Source organism: Myotis daubentonii, chromosome 1, assembly GCF_963259705.1.
Source record: "Myotis daubentonii chromosome 1, mMyoDau2.1, whole genome shotgun sequence".
Lineage (NCBI taxonomy): Eukaryota > Metazoa > Chordata > Mammalia > Chiroptera > Vespertilionidae > Myotis > Myotis daubentonii.
In genome coordinates, this window is record NC_081840.1 from 161,204,222 (window position 1) to 161,227,484 (window position 23,263).

The window sequence follows — 23,263 nt, forward strand, 5'->3', positions numbered from 1 at the left end:
AACTAGATGCCTGCTGCACGGCCCCTACTGGGCATCAAGCCTGCAACCTGGGCATTTGCCCTGACCCAGAATTGAACCAGCTGCCTTTTTGTGCATGGAAGACATGCTCAACCAACTGAGCCACACTGGCCAGAGTGTGAATCACTAACTTTTGAAGTTGTGGCACCATTAACTAAAGAGTTAAACACATAGCATAGATCTACTCCTAAAAATAAGCAAAGCAAAAATTAGACCAACTTCTGATTCTTTTTCCTTGCTCATAAGGACACTGGCTTTTTCTAAGATACACAAAAATCACCCTCCAACTGACATTGCTCTTAATTCTGGAAGTTTTTTCCACTCATCTTATCTTCAATGCCCTACCTGCTTGCAGTTCATCAACTCCCAAACGTCAGCATTATGGAAAGTAATAAGGGAAATATATGAATTTATTGCTTCATTTTCTGTGTGCCCATATAAATGGTGCTTTAAAGTTAAAAATAAATAAATAAATAAAGCAGCAAGCTTATCATTTCATCTCAAGGAATGTATAAAGTCCTTAAAGTCAGGAACAAGATCTTCCTGTCCTCAATCCTTCTAGCCTAATGACTGCTCATAGTTGAGCAAGGTAAATTTTTTATCCTTTATGTTATACTAGAGGCTTGGTGCACGAATTCGTGCATGGGTGGGGTCCCTCCACCAGGCCTGTGATCGAGGCCGATTGGGGCCATCTGGCCCAGTCCTGATCGGGGCGGATTGGGGCCAGCTGATTGGGGAGAGGGGCCGTGGGAGGTTGGCCAGCCACAGAAGGTTGGCTATGGGAGCACAATGACCACAAGGGTGCAGCTCCTGCATTTAGAATCTGCCCCCGATGGTCAGTGTGCATCATCGTGACCAGCTGTTCAGTCATTCAGTGATTCGGTTGCTTAGGCTTTTATATGTGTAGATAGCTGTAAGCCACTGAGATTAGGTCACTTAACAAAGAGAATGCTTCACAGAGAAATCCAGCCATCGAACAAATGTTTATTAAGTGTCTACCATTTGCCATACATTATGCTAAAGTGGTGATAAAATGGAGTAAGTTCCTGTTTTTATGCGACTTAGCTGCAGATGCAGGAAAGAGGTTATAAACAAGTATATAAGTAGATAATGTAATTTCAGAGAGTGATACAAACAGAAATATAACATTTAAAGCACCTGCACATTCAGTAAGAGCTGTGAACATGTTATGGTTGTTTTGAAAGCATCTTTCCCAGACCATCTGGGCTTCTCTTTCATCTCTGTCATATAATCACACGAATTCCAATCTTGGACCACTTCCTTGCAAGGAAAACTCATCTACTCCACCCACAGCCTTCATCACGCTTGTGCTCTTGACTTCTTAGGATTCCATAATATCAAAACCACCAGGAAACAGGGAGTTCCCAAGTGCACCAAACTCTCCATGTCCATTGAAGACTCATGAATAATAGTCAAGTTACAGAATCTCTCTGACATGGCAGTTTGAGCAGGTAGAAAGGTGGCTGTATGTGCATTTGTCTCTCTTAAAAATAGCAGTAATAAACTTGCTCATCTCCCATGCAAATGTTGATGCCTAACTTAATGTATAGCCAGTCACCTGTAGCCTTCTCAGGGTTTCCCATTTGCCTGAGGGTGGCTGTTGGCAAAGCATTAGGCCAAAAATAATCGCTCAATTGTGAACATGTTATTTGATAAGCTATAAGAGTTCCCTGACCAAAATCAGTTATTTTAACAACTAGGCTATTTATGTTGTTCTATTGTCATGGGAAATTCTTTAGTTTCTTAATTCTGTCTTCAACAAACCTTTCCCTGCGTACACAGAAAGAGTTCTCCAAACCCACTTCATGGATTCTGTTTTCATAACTCCTTTCCTTTATACACTGAGTGGCCAGATTATTGCGACCATCTGACATTTGTAGGCAAATTAGCCGGACACTGCATCGTATGGGATATGGAAACCGAAGGCCTGTTTGAACTCCTTTGCTGTCTGCAGTTACCAAGATAAAACGTCTCCAATTCGCACAAGAACACAAGGATTGGACAGTTGAGCATTGGAAAAAAGTCATGTGGTCCGATGAATCACGTTTCCAGTCGCATCATGCAGATGGCAGAGTGAGAATTTGGCAGAAACAGCATGAAAGCATGTACCCCACATGCATGAGTATAACCCTTCAAGCTGGTGGGGGCAGTGTTATGGTTTAGGGCATGTTTTCCTGGCATGATTTGGGCCCTTTAATTCGTGTGGAACAACGTCTGAATAGCACAACATACCTAAGTATCATTGCTGATCAGGTTCATCCTATCATGTTGATGGCATATCCCAATGGAGATTGCTTCTTCCAACAAGACAATGCGCCATGCCATGGTGCTCGTATTGTGCAGGAGTGGTTTCAAGAACATGAGGGAGACTTTACCTTGCTTAGGTGGCCCCCACAATCACCAGATCTCAATCCAATGGAGCATTTGTGGGACAAAGTTAAAAGAGCCATCAGGCAGCTGGTTCCACAACCATCAGATCTCACAGAACTGGACAGTGCTATTCATCAGGCATGGTGTCACATTCCTCGCATCACCTTTCAACATTGTGTGGAGTCAATGCCAAGAAGAATCACCACAGTATTGAAGGCAAAAGGTTTCACAACAAAGTACTGATGGGGTGGTCATAATAATCTGACCATCAGTGTATAGCAAGCAGTCATTATTCCTTTTTATAATAATACCTCTTAAATTTTATCTAGTGTCTATTTTCAAGTAGCCTCTTGGAGCTCTATGTACTTTACAGCTTATTATTTACACCTACTTATTGATAAAGATGACACTTTATATAATTTTAAGGGGCTTTACAATTATTCTTGCTAATCACTCATCCTCATGCCCCACTCATTCTAGAAAACATCACCATTTTGAAGATGATTAAGTAGTCCCACGACTTAGGGGAGGAATATCTGTTTGGAACTTAGGGCCCATGGAATTGTTACTAAGATAGTGGCCTCCTGCTTCTAAATGTGACTTGGGGGTAATTTTTTGAGTGCTCAGGTGCAAGGAACTCATGTTACATAGATCCTCAGATTGTATCAAACCTTCTCCTTACTAATGCTGCTGAAGTGTCACTTTAAGCCATCTGTCAGTTTTATGTTTCGGGTTGTGATTTGTGATTCCTACATCCTTTTGGCTTCGGAGGGTTTTCCCCTCGAGGCAAGGGGGAGCACTGAAGTCTGGAAGAACAGGATTGCTCCGTATTCCATTCATTCCATCTTCTGTCGAGTGTTGCTCTGGGCTTGCCCCTGTGCTCACACAGCACTGCCTTTCCTCAGTTTGCCCTTTGAGACCCTTCCTCAGAGGCTAACAAAGATGGTCAGAAGAACTTTGTATCTTCTGCTCGATACCAGCTCTGGGTGGGAATTTATCCACTGACACACAGACTTATCAACTTGACTGAGCACCTACTGTGTGTCAAGCACCGAGTATGCCGGAAATCATTTCTTGTAGACTTCAGTCATTGCTTCATATTTACTTCACAAATTCTCTATGTATTCTTTCCATCTTTCATAAAAACAAGGCATTTTTCTTAATTAAACCTGGCAATTCTTGGTATCTGTCCCCCCAAAATTCATATGTTGAAATCCTAATGCCTTAGGCAATGGTATTAGGAGGTGATTAGATCATGAGGGTAAAGCTCTCATTCATGGGATTAGTGCTATTATAAAAGAGACCCCACAGTGTTCCCAAGACCCTTTTGCCATGTGAGTACTGAGGAAGAAGGTGCCAGCTGGCACCTTGATCTTGGACTTCCAGACTCCAGAACTGTGAAAAATAAATGCTTGTTGTTTATAAGCCACCTAGTCTGTGGTATTTTGTTAGAGCAGCCTGAATGAACTAAGACAGTATGTGAAACTAACAACTAAAAGGATGTAATGAATGTCCTTGGTACCTCTACATTCCAGAGTGTTCTTTCGGGATGGGAATCTGAGAGGCACTCTAGATTTTTTTAGTGTTCCGTCCATCAAAGAACTAATCTTTCCTTCCCGACCCTACTCCAGCGCATATTATGCACTTCCATTGAAATGGTACTTTCTATTACCTTGGCAATGTAAATGTCCAAATTCGAGACAAGATAGGCATACAAGGCAGAAAAAGTTGGCATTGTTAATGTTGCATTTAGAAATTTAGCTTTTTATTGTAGAAATTACCTATAACATGTGAGTGCACCTGTAATATACCTTTAAAAATGTTTTAGGAAACAAGAAATTTGGCTGATTCCAGCTCACCCCTATAGCACTTTTCCAGTTTTGCCCTCACTAAGTTTGCATTCATAGCTAACCATTTAATTTACAAAGTTAAAAATATATTTTTGGATGTAGAGAACTTTGAGATAAACTGAGTTTTTGTTGTCCTTTGCTAATTATCTCTGTAATACTTTTCAAAAAATGTTCCCTACAAAGTTAGTAATCAGGATTGTTAAAAAATTAACTGCAATGGTAAATAACCCCCCAAAGAATAATTTGTCCCCCAAAGTGCTTAGTTTATCTATTTTTAATTCACCCTTCATTTGAAAAAACTTTTTGAAAGGAATCTCTCTATATATAAAACCCTAATATGCAAATAGACCAAGCAGCTGAACAGCAGAACAACTGGTCGCTATGATGTGCACTAACCACCAGGGGGCACACAGAACATGGCGGGCGTCGACCATGGTGGGATGGTGGAGCAGGTGAGCTGGGGTGCCAGACCAAGGCGGGGCGCTGGTCACTGTCATCGGGCTGAGCCTCTGGTGGTTACTAAAAATTATTTGCTCCTGTGTGCAGCGGTCACGCCTAGCACTCGCATTTGCTGCCAGCAGTGGCTCCCACTGCCTCATCCACTGCCAGCACCCAGCTCCAGCCCTGATCACTCAGCACCATCAGCGGGTGCAAGCGGTGGCTGGTGGCCCCGATCGCCCCTCAGGGCCTCTCCACCTCCCCCTGCTCCTGAGTGGCGATTGGGGCAGCAGCACCTCTTGCACCCACTGCCAGTGACAGCCCTACTCACACCTGCAGCCAGTGCCAGAGCCACTGCTCACACCCACTGCCAGTGCCTGGCATGTCCCGATTGCTCGGCATCGTCAGCGGGTGTGAGTGATGGCTGCCCCCAATCGCCCCTGAGGGCTTCTCCACCTCCCCCTGCTCCTGAGGGGTGATAGGGACAGCAGCCTCCACTCTCACCTGCTGATGGCGCTGGCCCCACTTGCACCCGCTGCTGGTTGCTGGTCCCAACCACTCCGTTCAGTCAGCCAGTGTGAACGCGCCTGGACCATCAGTGTGTGGGAGCTGCAGTGGTGGGAACGAGGCTGCTGACAGGACCAGGCACCGTGGTGGGAGGGGCGCTCAGGATGGGCCGAGACCCGCCCCTGTGCCCACAGTTCCTTTCAAAGTGCACCTTCTGTGGGCAAGTTGCTCCATCTTTCTGCACTTGAACTTTTTCAGCTGAAGAAGTAATAGCACCAGCTCTGCCCACCCCACAGCATTGTTATGGGGATTAAATGAGCTGACAAATGTGAAAGGGTCTTGAAATTTAAAACATAACGGCATGAAAAGAATTTTCAGTGTTGTTCACTGTGCCAACTATATGCCCGAATGAGAATAAAAAGAGTGTGTTTTTTTATTTCTGCATACATGTCATGAAAACTACATAAAGGAATTTTGAAAATAAAATACAGATGACCTTTGAACAATGGGAGGGTAAGGGACACAGTCAAAAATCCACATGTAGCTTTTGACTCCCAAAACACTTAATTACTAAGAGCCTACTGTTATATGTATTATGTACTGTATCCTTAGAGTAAAGTAAGCTAGAGAAAAGAAAATGTTATTAAGAGAATTGTAAGGAAGAGGAAATGCATTTACATTACTGTATTTATTGGGGAACAAAATCTGCGTATAAGTGGACCTATGTAGGTCAAACCCCTATTATTCAAGGGTCAACTGTGGCCTCTCTCCAAAGTTCCAATAGTTAACAATAAATTCATTTCTTTATTTAATTAATATTTATTAAGCACCAGCCAGCGGAAAGTTATTCGATTGGGTGGATTAAGAAGTACCAAGATTAATGAATGTGGACTTGGAAACAAAGACTTACAATACAATATGTAAATGTCAGAAATGACATACCTTCTTTCCATTCACTCATCTTTATAAGCACAAGTTCAGCACATAAAACTGGTGGGTGTAAGACCTTCAATCTGTCAATAGTAGAGTTTAGACAAGTACTACACTCTTACCTTGATAGCCCTCTCATTATTTAGGTACCTAGACTAAAAAGGACGTGGAGAGGAAAGAAAATATTTACTGGTTTGGCTCAATTCCTGTCCTTACTACTATGGACCCATAATTCATGTCATCATAGGAATAGCCTCATGTCCTGGCTTCTAAGGCTAAGACTCTATTTATGGGTAAGCAGGAGCATTATCGTTATCTTAGGACTTGCCTCACAGTTCAGGCCACACTAGAAATTGGAGTGTTAAGAAAAGAGATTTCTGTCTGAGCAGCATATTTTTACCTTTCTATCACAGACAAAACTGTGGCCAATGGCAGTTCACTCAGCCTGCTTTTTATTAATATTGGTGGTGACAGAACACACCCAGTTTCATTACCAGCTCTTCAGGTGCTTTCAAACATAATGGCTTTTGTCTCCCCCATTTAAGTGCCAGGGCAAGGAGAGCTACGGAGCGGTGAAGGGACAGCTGTCTCAGCACCCGCCCCGGGAGCAGCGCGAACCCTTTATCTCCAAGGTCTCTCTAGTCCTAAACTCATTTACATGAGGTTCATCTGGCTCCCAAAGAACATCTTAGATTTTAGATACTCTTTTCCAGGCAAGGTCATTCATATGTATATATTCACTCCATAACTTCCACATGCCATAATGAACGGAGGAGATGTGAACATATGGTTGTCTTAGGGACAGGACTCTCATTTCCCTATTTGACCTTTGCCCACTTATTCATCATGTTACCTTCCTTCCTTCCAGAAATAGCAGTGGTGACTGCTACCAGCCACCTTGGCTTATGGGCCTCAATCCAGTGGATTATCTAAGCAAGATTACTGTGCAGTGGAGAGTAAAGAACCTTCATTCCCCTCCAGGTGGACTCCATTTCCCTAGCTGTGGGTCAAGACTAAGTTCAGAGGTCAGAGATCTAGCAAGATAGTGGGGTGTATTTCAGGTCTTCAATAGGAAGGAAACGGAGCGGAGCACACCCTTATTTCCCTTCCCCACCATTATTCCCACGAAAGGACCCCCGGTTAGTACTGAGGAGCCTGATTGTGGTGATGGGGGACAGGTGGGGACGTGGAGCCTGGGAGTGAGGACACCAGGACTCAGTGATCCAGATCTGTTTCGGGCTGCGTTCTGCATTGTTCCATCCAAGCTGAGAGCACTCTTGGCTTCCCGTCAGCTCACACCTCCTGGAGCGGTGCCTTCGTCTGCACTTTTGGACGACTGCCTATTCTGTCTGTAGCATCTCATCTTTTCTCTGTGTGTTTAACTTGCTGTTTTCTTGGCTAATCTGCATGGAATTCTTCTAATTCCAATAAACTGCAGTGCAATGTGTATTTCCCTGGCTAACAATATGCTAAGCCCTGTGAGTATAATGAAGTAGGGAAGCAGGTTTTTCTTATTTGGGAAAAGAGCGCCGAGTTGGTCTTTTGAGGCAGATGCGCCAGTGCCAGGCAGGACTTCAGTGTGACCAAACAATCTTTGCATCGCCTGCCTCCTTTAGACGCTCTGCTTCAGGTCAATCATGGCTCCGATCGGCAGGAACTCTGGTGCCCACAGAGTTAAAATATTTCCCAGGTCCCCAGTCCCTGTCCTCCGCATCCAGGACCCAGGGTGGGGCTAAGGGTCTTGACCTTGTCACTCTTCCTGAGGACAAGAGCAGAGGAATTGATGAATCCAACTGTGAATTCCGTGTCCCGGAAAAAAAGAAGCAAAAATCCTTTCCAGCACAACAACTGATCCAAATCTTCTCTTAGTCATCCGTGTTGCTTGCTGGTAGCTGAGAGCAAAAAGAAAACGTGAACTTGGCTTTGCTATTAAATGTAGAGGAGCAAGGTAAACGAGTCCCTTATTTTCCTTTCCAAATTTTTAAGATGGTAATTAGGAGAACTAGCACCAGGCAGGCCTGAGTGAATACAAACAAGACCCCTATAGGCAGTGCAGTGTATTAATGTAAAAATATGCCTAGACAACGTAACTTGTCAGAGAGGATTATTTCTACTTAGTGAGTCTGCAGGAGCCCCTTTGCTCCACCATTCAGAATTTGACTAGAGAAGAGTGTGGGGCAAGAGAGAGAGAGAGAGAGAGAGAGAGAGAGAGAAGGAGGGAGGGAGGGAGAGAGAGCGCGCATTAGTGAACAGCTACTGTGGCATTGATGTTTGAGCGCACTTCTGAACTGGCTTTGTTGAGACTATCAGTGTCTCAGTGCAGAAAGCATGCGCTGTCCCAAATCCGCTGTTACTATGAGAAATGAGGAGCTGCTTTTAAGGTATGTTCGGTGGCCTTTGTTTTAATGTGTCTTTTTCTCGTTTCCAGAGCTGGTTGAAACAATTATCCTGCTCTGAAGCAAGTATCTTAGAAGAGGGGGGGGAAAATCTAGAGAGAGAGGAAGAGAGAGAGAGGGAAACAAAATTGAGACCAAGAGATTGGGAGAAAGAGAGAGCAAGCGAGAGAAAGGACAAGGACTGCTGCGTGCGAGTTCTATTTGCAGGAGTTGCCTTTTGAAAGCATATCATGTTTTTGCTCCCTGCGATTTGTGAGTGGCCAGTGGCTCATTTTAAAGGCTCCGAATCTGGCTCTTGGTTTGTCTTTTCCTTTGCAATGTCTAAGCCTCTTTCCTTATTATGCACTCTGCATGGAGTAATGACCGAAAAAGGAGCTAAAGAGACCCCATATTAGACTTGCGTTCCAAATACCGCTGTAATCTGGACTTAGCCTACCTAGATAGTCCTTCTGTGTTACCAGGTTTGGATCACTTTATCTGTTTGCCAAAATGTGTACCTTTTAAAGACCTCTGTTCATGCATGGCGTCCTGGGTCCCTATGTATTGAAAACAAATATTTGTTTCCTGTATCTGTGTTAGGGTTCTATCGCATACCAAGAATGAGCCACCACTGACCTTTTGGGAAGCAGAGAAAGAATTATGAGAGATTTGGCATCCTGCTTTGAAAAATGTAGTCTTTTGTTTATTTGCTAGCAGACATTGTAGCACTGAATACATCTTTGGGTCTGACAATGGGACCCGTTGAACAATGGAGCTGTCAAACTAGCTTAATGCATGTCTGGGCCCTTTTTTTTTCTTTTTCTTTCTCAACGCCCTTTTTATCTGCTATAATCTTGTTTGTATAGACTATACGGAATGAATAGCTTTTGGTACTGCTTGTTTGTGGTCTTGTGCTTTTAAAAAATTTAATATCTGCCGTTCATAGAGCTTTTTGCATTTTGCAGCTATGTTGGTTGGATTAAGTTAAAGATTTATTGCTTACCTCTCTGTTAACTACAGAAAGAAATGTATTGATTGAGACTGCTTGTAATACCATTATCATTCTGGCAAATACCTTGTTATCAGACATGCCTCTACAGTATTTATGCTTGGGGATTTAAAATTTGTCTATTTGGTGGGCTTACAGAATGTAGCAAGAAAGAAGTTAAGAGAAATATTTCTGTGTTGAAGTAAATTATAATTTTTAATCTTGATCTCCTCTTTTGGCATACAAATAGAGAAATGGTTTAGAAATTCAAAGATAAGTGAGAACTTTTGCCCTTATTATTTTGGTCACAAACTATTATTATATAGTCTGTTAAGTTAAAGGTCTCTGTGGAACATATTGATTTCTGATATATGGTTATGTGCTCATAAAAATGCATTTCCATGAAGGGCAAACATTTCTCACATACATCCTCAATTTTTTTTTCTTTTTATGACATAAGCATCTATTTCTAATGTGAAAACAGTGAGACTTCAAAAAGAGAAAATGGAAAAATCTGTTTTGAACTTCTCATAATATTAAAATCGCTTTTATTCTCAAAATATATATAAAAGAATGGACCTTATAATATTAAATGGTGCCCTGGCCAGTTTGGCTCAGTGGATAGAGCGTCAGCCTGTGAACTGAAAGGTCCCAGGTTCAATTCCGGTCAAGGGCACATGCCTGGGTTGTGGGCTCGATCCCCAGGGGGGGACTTGCAGGAGGCAGCCGATCCATGATTCTCTCTCTATCATGGATGTTTCTATCTCTCTCTCCCTCTTCCTTCCTCTCTGAAATCAATAAAAATATATTTTAAAAATAATATTAAATGGTAATTTATTCACATGACAATCATCACATTGAGATTGGTTTCTGTAAATAATATGTTTTTTACCTAACATTTTAATGTTTTGTTTTATTTAGCTGCTTGTGCCAGAGCAGTATTTTGAAAAATATCAGTAAATTTATGGAGAGAGATTAAGGACCTAATTTTTAAAAACAGAAGGAGACTCATTATAAAGGGCGAAATTTAAAGATATTTAGTTACAATTATTTCCTCTTAGATTATATTGTGGTTTAAATTAGTGAAAATACCGGTAAAAAAGGAACAAGATATATTCTTTATGAAAACACAGTTATGAAATAGTAATTGTTTTTTAGAGTTTGGACTTACATTTTAATTTATTAAACTTAAGTTGAAATGTTATGAAATATTTAACTCAGAATAATTTAAATTAATGTTACAGGCTAAAAAAAAAATTGCCTTCTTAAGTATAGATTTTTCTATGGACAATATTTTCAGAGCCTGTGTGGGCCCAAATGTATCTGCAATATAATGATATTTTTAAAGTTATCCATTGTGAATAGAATGGATTTTAAATGCGTACTTATTATGTTCTCTTACTCCCAATGGGATCTGAACTGCTCACTCCATCGGGTATGCCAATAATTGCTTTTAGGATGAGCTCATAAAAGGTAATTGGTGAAGCTTTATAACTGAAGCTGGCCCACTGTTACTAGCACACCTAGATGCTGCTTTCATGGGAAATTTTTATTCCAAAGCAAAGGTTGAAAGCAATTTTTGTGTGTGTGTGTGGTTTGGAAGAAAAATAGTTCCCTGTGCTCCTTAGCTGCCTGTCAGTAGCACACTGAAATAAAGAGATAACTTGGGAACCTCCATGTTGAGTTTTTGACTAAATTATAATCATTTCCCTGAGATCTATTCACTTGGATTTCTAGGTGGTCTTGAGATCCCCTTTCCAGCATTCCACATCCATATTCTCTTTTCCTTTAGCCTGCTGGGGAAGGTAGGAGATTGCCTAAAGTTGGCAAACTTGTCTGCATCTATGTTCACAACAGTAACAAGATGTGTAATCTGTATCTTGCCATCAGTGTGGTGATCCCCCTCCATAGTGACCTAAAGAAATGTCAAAGTACATTTTAATTCTAAGCCAGGACTTGCAGAAAAGAAATAGCAAAAGATTCAAACTGGGAAAATGGCTTCTTTCAATAGAGTGACCAGTGCACCATTCACACACAAACCTCCGGAATACCCACGTAGTCATGCTCAGCAGGCCACAGGCTGAGATCTATAACCTCGATGTATTGGTATTCCTTTATTTATTAAAATAAAACTTCACCCTTTTCTCTCTCTCTTTTTTTTTTTTTAACAGTCGTGTATACAATAGCAAAATATTCTTCTGGGACTGAAAATCAGAGAAGAACATTTGATTAATATGCATATCTGGAACTTTATAACAAGTACAGATTGTGCTTGAATAGGTAGGAAGTCATTCCAAGAGTGAATCAATACTAATTATTGTAATCAGGGGGGTTAATTAGGTGAGAATGTGGCTGATGGGAAGTTCATTGCTCAGAGCCCTGGAAATACCCAGGTTGATGAAAAGAAAGGCAGGAAGCAAAAGGAAGAGTGCTGTGTAGGAATGATTGCTCCGACTCGGGGGTCAGTGTTCGCAGAGGCGAAGCACACCTGATTTGGTGTGATCATGGTAGTGAGGAAATTAGAAACCTCCAACTTAGGTCCTTGCGTAGAGATTTCTGTAAAAGTCATTGGAACTGCCGCTTGCTTAGTGGCATCTCGCCCAGATCCATAGCCTCTTTCTGCACCTCTTCAAACAGTAACAAGTACAGTCTATTCCGTCGCAATCATGCCTTCGATCATCCTTATTAGCCTTCCTGAATTTCTTTTTACGGTTTGGTGATTCCTGGGGATTTCCCCTTTCATAAAACTATTGATTGCTTCTGTAATGTTTATTGGCTTTGGGAATTTTCTGAACTCACGATGACTTTTTCTGTAGGAAAGATGAGGCGCAGTGGTTTGGAGAAGATTAAAACCTGTGGCATTTTCCTTAAGGGACATGGGGAAGAGGGTGTCAGAGGAAGGAAAGCATATGTGAGGTTTTAATGTTGTAGCCCATTAAGACTGGAAATGAAGTGTCCTAGAGCTGCAGCACCTTTCTGATCATGTGACACCAATCTACAGAGATTGGGCTGAGATGGAAGCCAGACATACTTGTAAGAGTGTGTGTGTGTGTGTGTGTGTGTGTGTGTGTGTGTGTGTGGTTAACCCTGACTTGCGCTGAGATGCACTTGGTTCCCAAACGCAGTCTTCTGCTTCACATGATTATCTTTAAGGATTATCATGCACAGGTATGTTTGTCTTTTCCATAGCATTCTCCTCCGTGGGACTCATCCCAAGCCCATTTCCTTGTATGTCAAGGCCATCAGAGCTAACGGAAACTGGCATCTGTGGGGAGAGGATGACAGTGGCCCAGAGTGACAGGTATTACCAGGACAGCTCGAGCTGCCACCTCAGCCCATTCCAAGTTGACCCTCCCATGACTGGCTGCTTAGGACTGTGATGAATCACTGGAGTTTATGAAGCAGGACTTGCCAACATGCCCTCGGAGCAAAAGAAACACTAGAATTTTCCTGTAAAATCATTCTGTTCAACCCGCTTTGTTGTCTTGGCCAAGAAGAGCTGTCCGGGGCTTTTTAAATGCCTGTCTTGAGAAAGGTGGCAGCTGCAGTCCGTAAAACTCTGCTGAAACCTATGGATGGCATTGCTGGCTTCTAGCTGGCGTGTGAACAGACTAGAATGGGCACAGCTGTGCCTGATGCAGACATGGATCAGATGCTTCTCACCCTCCCGGGATGCTGTGCATCTCAGTAATTCAAGGGCCTTGCAATGTGGTTGTCTTTGTCATGGTATTCCTTTGTTAATATCTTGGTCTGGGACCCCAGCTCTCTTTTGGGTTCTGTGAGACGGCTCGCTGCTCATTCAGAGGTGATTTAAGAAGCGCTTCTGTAAATGAAAAGTGCACTGAGTTGGGGGTGGTTGGCATGAGTTCCTGGTGGCAGCAGTTAGGATTCCTTTGACCTTCTCTTTGGAAACTGACTTGATAAAAAAGGATGGAGACCTCGTTCCAAGCCCCAGCGCCTACTCTCCATCAACCAGAATCGTCCTCTTCCCTCTGGTTTAGATTGTTGGTCTCAGACGTCCGCGGAAACTCTAATGCTATAGAACAATAACATTGAGACTGGCTTTCTTTTTCTTCCCACCTGCCAGTTCCAGGTTTAAACAAAGATTGGAGGGTGTGAGTGTTATGATTGGAGGTAAGAAATAACATCAAAATTTATTAACCATCGACTCTATGCCTGGCACTATACGAGGTGGTCTCTTTTATCTTTTCTAATTTAACTCTTACATATATCCAAGAGGTCTGTTATTCCCATTTTAAAGCTGAACAAACTGAGCTCGAGAAAGGTAAAGTAATAGGCCTAGAGACACAGTTTGTAGTGGAAGGGATTCTAACTCAGGGCTCAAACAACTCTTTCCTTGGCCTACTTGAAAGTATAACAATTGGATATTTGACACATAAAACTCAAGTCTTCCTCTGGGCCTGCATGCCCACTGTGGACTTTGATTGGTACACACCTCCTGGTTTTGCCACTGAGTAAGCTGTGAAGTCAGAAAGGGAAAAGAAAGCGAACAAAATCTCAGCAGTGTTTTGCTTCTGAGTTCTGACCACAACTCCTCTCTGTGTCCCGGCTTGTTCATGAGGTCTCACATTTCTCAGGCTTTATTCTGTATAATGGGAACAAATGTTGGAAGGAATAATGGAGTGCTTTAAAGCTTTATGAAGTTGAAACATGACTTTTTATCTGTATGCATGGCCAAAATATGTCATGCTGGGATCATAACCAATCTGACAATAAAGACATATTGTGCTCAATATAGGACAGAGCCTCAGCCATCAAGAAGCTCACAGCAGTTGTGAGACAGAGCAGTGGGTAAGAAAGTATCAAGTGGTGCAATGCAGAGGAGGGGGACATTGAACTAGGCCTTGAAGGACCGATGAGTGAGGAGGAGAGGGAAGATGTTCTTAGAACACCTTCGTCTTATCTTTCTATTGAAAAGAGCAAAACAAAATCTTTAGCCTCGTCACCTTTCTTTTTCAGATTCTCAATGTCATTCACATCTCTCCTTCTCTCTAACCTTGCCACATTCCTATGAAATAGGACAAATGTAGCTATTAGCCTCCAGAGAGTATGGGGAAACTAAGTGATTGGGTAACACAAAGGTTTATACTCAGCAGTAGAGACAAGATGAGAGAATACATTCCACTTAGCTTGGGTAGGTAGCTACACCACTTTTCCATGAAAATTTTAGGTAGGTTTTTTGTTTGTTTGTTTGTTTTTTAAGAGAAAGGGACACAAAATCTTTCTTTTTTTTTTCCCTAATGGACTTCATGGGAATTAACATCAACAGCAAGCTTAAATAAAAAGCCACTTGGGATCTTTTGAAAACCCCTATCATAAGCTAAAAATGGCTAGAGATTTGAACCATATTGTAGGGAAAAAAATAAATTTCCTGTGCTCAAAACCTTAATGTATTTTCAACCTCCATGTCACATTAATAGCTTGGTTATATAATTGCGGTGGGAATAATTAGGCTAACACATTGTACTTCTTATCTGAGGATCATGGTAGGTGTTGATTTTCCAGCCAGTCATCCCTACAAGGAAATGAGGGCCACCCATGTGACAAAGGTCTAGCGAGGAATCAGAAAATTAAATGGCGTTCCCAGCGTCCATCAACTCTGTGGCAGAATCACATGCAGAATGCAACAGGTGTGGTTCTTAAATCGTATAATCTTTTTCACTCAGTTTGAAAGCAGCATTTGCCTTAAAGAGTCTAGTCTGCATGCACCATATCAGATGACTTCTGATCCTCGTAACCAGAAACTCTTTGATGGGGCTCTGTCATCAGCGTGGATAAAGTAGATTCATGCATTTTGTTTTGCAGAACCCCAGGCTTTTGCTCTCTAATCCTCACTCTAATTCATTTGTTCAGGGAAAGGAGAGACATTCAGGCAAATGGGGCTGTCATGCCTGCAGAGATTTCCTCTCAAGTTGAGATTGTGATTCTTGTCAAGGGCTGCCTAGGGCCGTGGTTGGCAAACTGCGGCTCGTGAGCCACATGCGGCTCTTTGGCCCCTTGAGTGTGGCTCTTCCTAAGCCTTAGGAGTACCCTAATTAAGTTAATAACAATGTACCTACCTATGTAGTTTAAGTTTAAAAAATTGGGCTTTCAAAAGAAATTTCAATCCTTGCACTGTTGATAGTTGGCTCTGTTGACTAAAGAGTTTGCCAACCACTGGACTCTAGGGCAATCCCCCTCCCCCTTAGGCTAAAACTTCCATTGCGCTTTCTTTCACCCCCTCCTGTTGCTGGTTTCTCTCTGGACCTAGTATTTTGCCTGCTACTGTATCCACCCAGCTGCTGCCACTCAGCTGTTGTCCTCCATCAAGCAACCATTTCTCCTTTTTAAATTTAACAACACGTGACAGTAAGATGAGAACTTTGGGCCAGTTGGGGAAAACCTTTTGTGGGGGTGGGAGTGTTGAAGGGCAGATTGCCAAGAACTAAAACCCTCATTCTGATAGGTATAAATGTTGTTCCTACCGCCAGCCTGGCACCAGATAAGGGTGCCTGGTATAGTCTGACAAATCTCGGCATCTTCAAGAGGCCACTGAAGCATTCCTTCAGAGTTTTTTTTTTTTTTTCCTGGGTGCCTTTGTGTACAAATCGCCATGCTGGACAGACAAGCCTTGTTTGTCTCCCCATCCTTTCTCCATTCTCCTTCCCAATTTTCACATCCGACTTACTCACTTCGTGGGACACAATCGTACAGCCTCCCCCTCCCACCCCTTGTCTGGAAGGAAGCCCAACTCCAGAGACAGCTGTTCCTAGGTCGGAAATCAGCCTTGGTCAAGGCTAAAGCAAACTTGATTTTTCTGGCAGATAAGCAGCCCACAACAACTCATTTCACTTTTGTAGTCACCTGCCTCTTCAGACACCAGCTGTAGAGGGAAGCTTCTGGTATTGTCTGGCTTCCATTTGAGAGAGAGCGAGAGAAAAGAGAAAGCCTAGGGTGGGGGGAACAAAGAAGGCAGCAGCGGTGTCATGGAGAAAGAAGGAAAAAGGAAAAGCAAGTTAGAGAGGGAAGTGATGAGCTGGCTGGGCTCTGGCTCTGTCAGATCCCCAGTGTTAACCTTTCATCCCCTTGGAATGGAAGCTTCTGAAAACCCTAGGAGGGCACCGCATTTGAGAGCCAGAAGGTATGTATGCAAAGAATGATCTTCAGGTTGAGGGCCTCTTCAGAAGGGAGAGAAATTCAACAGTATGTGTTTTTGCTCTATTAAAAACAGATTCAGAAAAATACAATATTGCAAAAAGCCAGTAGCAGCTGTTCTCAAGGGAGAGTGACTATTTAAAATTCCCGTAAAAATGTAAAATATGAATTTAATAACGATCTCATCTTTATTGGCATTTAATTTCACTTAAGTTGTTTTAAGACTGTGATAAAATCTCCATTCCAGAAGGTTTCAAAAGTGTGTGGGGGAGATAATAAGGCGATAATTTTGAACTTATGATTGGTGATGTATTTATTTTTTAGATGATACTTTTATGAAGCTAAGAAAATATATATTTATAATGTCTCACTTAAGGATCTGTTTGTTTGTTTCCAAGTTGCTAATAAAACTGGGTAAACCCAGAACAATCCCATGGCCACAAAGTCAGATACTCTCTCAGGTACTTAAAATCCATGCAGATTTCAATTTTATTGGCTGGAAATGATGGGAAATCCCCTCATAGGGCCTCTATTTCCTGCTCCAAATGGCTTTGAGCACACTGGGCTTTTTTTTTTTTTTTTTTTTTTTTTTAACATAAACCAAATAGCTATGTTAATAAAATTTGAATTTGGAAATGGGACAGGGGAAAGATGTTTTGGATTCTTGTTTGTAATGATGAGCCAGAAGTGAGGAGGGGAAAAACCCTTTTATGAAGGTGGCTTTTTGAGTAGACAAAGTAGTGCTGGTTCATCTATAGTCACGTAGCTGATAGGTTGCTTTTAAAGAGATTACGATGCATAAAGTTATGTGTAGGGATATTTTTTAATGGAGATTTGTCATAAAATAGACAGGGTTGTCTGCAGGAGAAGAAAATTCTACAGATGAAACCCCAGTCTCTAAGTTGTCATATATACATGTACAAAGATGCTGAAAGGTCTGTAGTTGAGGGACTGCATTCTGGTTCATTGATTGAAGGGGGTGACAGGAATAGGATTGTTTGATTTCAAGCAGTGTGTGCTCTATGTACAAATGCATTTATTAGCATTCTGTTTCTATTGAGGGTTTTGTTCTTTTTTAAAAAATGCCAGTGATAATTCAGTGCTCAAACAATGACATTGGACAAAACTCAGTTTGAGATGAGGCATGAGGGGGAAAGGGGTTTGCTGAAACAGCACAGTGCACCCCACTGCCTTGGAAGGCCTCATATAAAAATGAGGTCATTCAGAAACTTTCCCTTGAAGAGCTTCCAATTCTTGAATTGCCTTTTGTTTGGGAAATGAATAGCAAGTTGATTAAAAAAAGAAGAAAAAAAAAAAGGAGACAATTAGGGAAGGTAGGGGGATGGGCCTAGGGAAGAGCTTGAGGTTTTTCTGCAACGAAGCTAAAACTATGAGGAACGTCCTGGCTCCCGACAGCTCTGTCCTTCATGGTGTCACCAACCAGGTGGCATCCACAAGAGGAGCCTGCTAATGGCCCCATCCTCTCTCACTGCTGTTAGTCAGATCCTTGGCTATAAAATAGCTTCATTGAACCCGAATGTTCAACAGCCCCCAGTGGAGCTGTCTGCCAAATAACTCTAACTGCCAAAACATGCTACCTGGTGGCTCATTACTGCACGAAAATTTAAAAAGGGGCCCCACTGAGTTGTATTCAGATATATACATATTTGCCTTCTGTCAAAGCATTGAAATGAAAAATTTAAGCTTTTCATCAGGTGGTATTTGGTTGGGTTTTCGTTTTGTTTTTGGTTTTCTGCTCAAACCTTTGAAATTTATGTACATATGCTGATATCATGGAAACAAAACCCTATGGGATGTGTGTGTGTGTGTGTGTGTGTGTGTGTGTGTGTGTGTGTTTTGTTTCTCCCTGGCACCTACATCAAGTGCATTCGCTACATTACTTGTGTATTTGGCTGCCAAACTATTTAAACTCAACCGTATCCCATAAGCTTTCCTTGGCTCATGCCGTCACTGTATCCCACATAAGAGTGATCTTTTATATTTGACCCCAGTTTTGCTTCTCACTCTAAATGGTAAAGCAAGTGTGCTTTGAAAACTCTGGTACACTAGCTGTTGAATAAGGCACTAACCTATGCACTTGTAATTCTTTCTCTATGACCTACTTACATACTACTTCACCCTCCTTATAGTATGATTAAAAGCTTCTTTGAATCCACCATCGCCTCCAGGGATTGGAGGCAAGAATTTAACAAACTGCTGAGAAGGCTTAAGTCAGTAAGAGGGCTTCCCTACAGCTTCTCCCAACTAATTCACATGCAATTAAGGGGAAAATAAATATTTCAGAAGTGTACATGTTAATGAAGCCTTTTCTACCTTATGGAATGTAGACATAGATGGAGCTTTATTCCAGAGCTGATTTGAAAATATTTTTTCTTTTGATTAATGCAGTTGTGCTCTGCTTCTGTTCATTCATTTTAAAATAAATTTGTTACATAGTCAGCTCATTATATACATTTGGGATTTATGTAAATAATGGGTAGAAATCCAAGAACTGTCAAGGTTTGTCTCATTTATCCAGCTAATTATTAAAATCATTGAAAGACCAACAGAATTCTTAAAATTTTAAAGGTAGCCTGCAGTAGCTGAGGGAGGGATAAATGTAACCTAGTATTATTATTAGGAAAAGTTTGGGCATTTTGAATGTACAAATTCATTTTATTGCACCTGCTTTTCAATTCCTTAAGAATCTAGACCTGGTTCCTCAGAAAGGCAATGCTTTCAAATGAAGGTTAGTCCTAGCCTTACATTCAATGCTCTTGGAATTGGAATTATCTTGGTCAAAAGCCAGATATACTGTTCAGCTGAAGAAGGAAACGGAGTGAATTATGTATGTTTGCCCTTAATTGAATACTCCAGGCCTGTTACTCTATATTGCTCAATGCATCAAGCCTGGATTTAAATTGCTATGTAAATTTAATTGGTATATACATATCTATTTTCCTTCATAACCTCTAAAGATGGTCAATTCTCATTACCACACAAGAAATTGGTGAGAAAAAAAATATTTTTTCCTCCATATTGTGATGTCTGATACATTTAGCCACAAGCAGTACATTTACACGTGACTAAATTGTTTAACCCCCTGGCTACCGTGATTACCAAGAGGCAAACTATTAAGGTGAGCTCTGCGATTTATGAGGTTGTTTTAGAATGTGAATTAGTCCATGAAGTAGTTTTACATACTTGTGACATTGTGAAAAGTTCAGTTTCATCCAAATAACCAAACAATAAAACAATAATGAGAATGCTAAATTAGAATGCCACCATTATACATCATTTATCTTTCAAGAATTTGAGCAAATCACCTGGGAAAATCAAACTCACCTGCTTCTATTTATTTGTAAGTGTCTTGTCATTTTTCTCAATTCCTATCAGTAAATCAGTCACAAATCTGAAATGGGTATTTAAGCTTCGTGGCCATGTAGACCTAACACTGTTCCATGAAGTCAGTGTTGCTTTTTTAATCCTTGTATTAAATACTGGGAACTGGCAAATTCATGATTTATCTTTTTAAAAGAAAACATGATTTATTACTGTTTCTTATTTCCATTCCTTTATAATTCTTCGTGCTTCCAAGATGATACAAAAGGAATCATAACTGTACAGAGACTGATTCGTCTTTCTCCTTAAAGCTCTTTGATAAGTCCCGGAATGTCACTTGGGCCATTTATGAGATAGTTACTTTGGCTAAACCACGAATCCTATTTCAGTTATTTTGGTTCGTTCACACACAGACAAGGGTATCACACCGAGAGCATGCAAACCTTGGGGATGATTCTGTCTCCGGTGACTTTGGGATATGGTTTTGACTGGCCCGTGAACTAGGCTTTGGCCACACAGTGGCACGAAACCTAGCATCGCTTCTTGGGCCTCTTGCCAGCGCCTGGAAACGGGGAATTAAGAGGAACAGGGCAGACTCCGAGCGTTGAGTATCTCTAGAAGATGCTCTGAGACCCTAGGAAAAGTCGGGCTATTTTTAAAGCCGGTGAGCTCAGCAGCCCCAGCCGCCTGCCTGGGGCAGGTCCCTCCCCCGGGCGGGCCCTCAGGGGTTAAGCGGCGGCGCGCGGGCGCGGAGCTCCGCCTCCGCTCCCCGCACCTGGCGCTCCGCAGCCCGCGGCCTCGGCTCAGGCTTTCGGAGGGGATTGGCGGAGCGCGGGAGGGGGAGAATGTGACAAGTGCCGGCTCGGGCGGCTGCCGCGGGGAGGCCGCGCGCACCTGTCCCTGCCCGTCTCGCCGGCCGCGGCCGCTCGGACGCGCGCACCGCCGCCGCCCCCCGCCCGCCCTCCGAGCGCCTCGTGCGCCGCCAACATGACTTCTGCCTTCAAGCTGGATTTCCTCCCGGACATGATGGTCGAGGGGCGCCTGCTAGTTCCGGACCGAATGTGAGTGGGGTCCCACGGGGACGGGGGGTCGCGCGGGCGTTCTCCCCGCGACCCCGAGCGGGCGGCCTTGGCCAAGTCGCCTTCTGAAGCCCCGAGGAGGGAGAGGCAAGCGCGGCGGCTCCGCTGCCCGGGGAACGCGAGTGGAGACTCCGGATCAGCCGCCGCCTCGGGGCTTCGGAGCCGGCGCTGGGCTTGGGGAGGAGGGAGAGCGTCCTGACCGGCCGAGCGGCGCGGAGACGGGGGTCCGGGATCGGGTTCGCGGAACCGGCGAGCCAGGGCAGCGAGGAACGGCCGGCGGGGCGCGGTGTCCGAGGGTCTGGGCTCGGGGATGGCCAGCGGGGCGCGGCGTCCCGGGGAGGAGAGCGCGCGTGCACGCTCGTGGCTTTGGAATTGCGGGGCTGTGGGAGCTCCGGTGACCCCTTTAAAGATCCCTTCTTACCATATTATCCGCTCTTCTGACTTTCCATTTGCCAAGATTCCTTTCCTGCGGTGGGAGAGTGGGAGGAAGAAGAGGGAAGAAAGAAAAAAAAAAAGGGGGGAGGGGGCGGTTAATTATAAAGCATTACAATAGCCAGGTGTGCTCTCTGGCAGAAATTAGTGGTAATTTTTACGTAATCGTGGTGGTTTTGTCTGGGATGCAGCCTATAATTTAATAATTAATGTGCTTCTGGTTGTTTTACATGTCGTCAAACGAGGGTAGTTTATTGGGAGAAGTAGGGAGCTGGGGTTCCTGAGGAAAGGGAAGTATGCCTCATTTTTATCTGGTTGGTTAGTCTTGCTGGTGCCTGAGCTGGTAAGAGAAACTTTGATCCCCTCAGCAGGACCTCTCTGTGTGTCAGGCGAGTGGTGGAAGGAAAACCTGAAGAGAGAGACCAGGGATTGCCAGAAGTGGGTCTAAAAGGTCTGTGTCCATTTAGAACTGGAATATGTGAGATTGCCAATTATCGGGCAAGATTTTTGGTAGTGAATCCAGGCTACAATTAATCTAGGGAAAAGGGACTGCTATCCTTGGTAAGAGTCCACATAGAATGTTCCCTATTCTGCACACTGTTAAGACTTAACATCCATATTCTTTCTGGCACATTACTGTACTTGTAGCAATTTTCATGCCATTCCGAGCTTTATGATCCATTTCCCTGGCAACTAACTTTCCCCTACGGTGCTAGATTCTTTTTCTTGTATGTTAAATGTTATGAGTTGAGAGATTGTTGAGAAACTCCGCAGCGGCCAATTATTTGAGCCCCTAGGAATTTTTTTTTTTTTTTAATGGGGGCAGGGGATGATAGTTATCTGTTAAATGAGAATTGTCTTTTCACTCGATATTAAGAACATTAACTTGCTTGTACACACGATCAGGTTCATTATCTCAACTAAGGTAATCAGATAATATAAATTAAAATATTGAATTTCTTTTTGGCAGTTTTCTCAGAGAAATTAATCTTGGTTAGTCACATTCCCATGATACTTGTTTTAAAAGGGCTCCGTCTTGTCCTCCTTAAATGTGTGTGTGTGTGTGTGTGCGTGCTATATAGATATATAATAGATGTTTGCACATTAGCTTTTGAAAGTTTTGTGTGTGTTTTTTCCTCTCCAGAGGAATGTGGGGCTGAACTGAAGGATTGGCTTATCATGATTTTGAATTTCTGGTCACCTGCTATGTAAGTGGCCATAATATATCTAGCTAATGAATGCTCTATGAATTTAAAGTGTTAGTGGCCTCTGAAAGGTGCTGTCTCTTGTCAGTTAAATTATGAAAGTTTAATTTGTCCTTTTCATTAGGTGGATAAAGGTGGCTTGTTCAAAATATTTGCTCTGAATAGAGCCTTTGTATTTTAGCCACAATATCCATACAAATCCTAAGGTCACTTCTACCCCACTTCTCTTCCAGATGTTAGTTGTTTCCAAATGATGTCCTTTGGCATCAAACTTAAATTGTTTTCAGGGTTTGCCAACTATTGCTTAATTGACCTTTTACAAATAGAGGAAAAGTAGAGGATATGTAAATGATGATCTTCTTATTTGTCTCCTTAGCCCTGAGAATACTGTACCATGTTTTCGAAAGAGTTTGCAATTTACTCACATTAGAAACTAACGTTGGGGATATTGAAGGGTGTGGGGGAGGGCATTGATCAATCGAAAATACTTTGGCCACATTCATACAGTTGATATGATAGCTGTGTGGCTTTAATGTTGTCCAGACTGGTTATC

At 42.6% G+C, this 23,263-nt stretch overlaps 1 protein-coding gene across 16 annotated transcripts in view; it reads left to right on the forward strand.

Annotated features, from left to right (window-relative positions):
- CELF2 (CUGBP Elav-like family member 2) overlaps positions 1-23,263 on the forward strand; it is a 557,821-nt gene that overhangs the window by 222,651 nt on the left and 311,907 nt on the right. For 2 of the 16 annotated variants that reach the window (XM_059664017.1, XM_059664035.1), the window contains exon 1: positions 20,729-21,055. The exons of 8 other annotated variants lie outside the window; for them this stretch is intronic. In XM_059664017.1, the coding sequence (XP_059520000.1) occupies positions 20,982-21,055 (74 nt within the window). In that variant the 5' untranslated portion in view covers positions 20,729-20,981. Of the gene's footprint in view, positions 1-8,448; positions 8,516-20,724; positions 21,056-23,263 lie in introns of those variants that run through there. 6 more of the 16 variants (XM_059664026.1, XM_059664067.1, XM_059663974.1 and 3 more) reach the window with 6 other exon arrangements.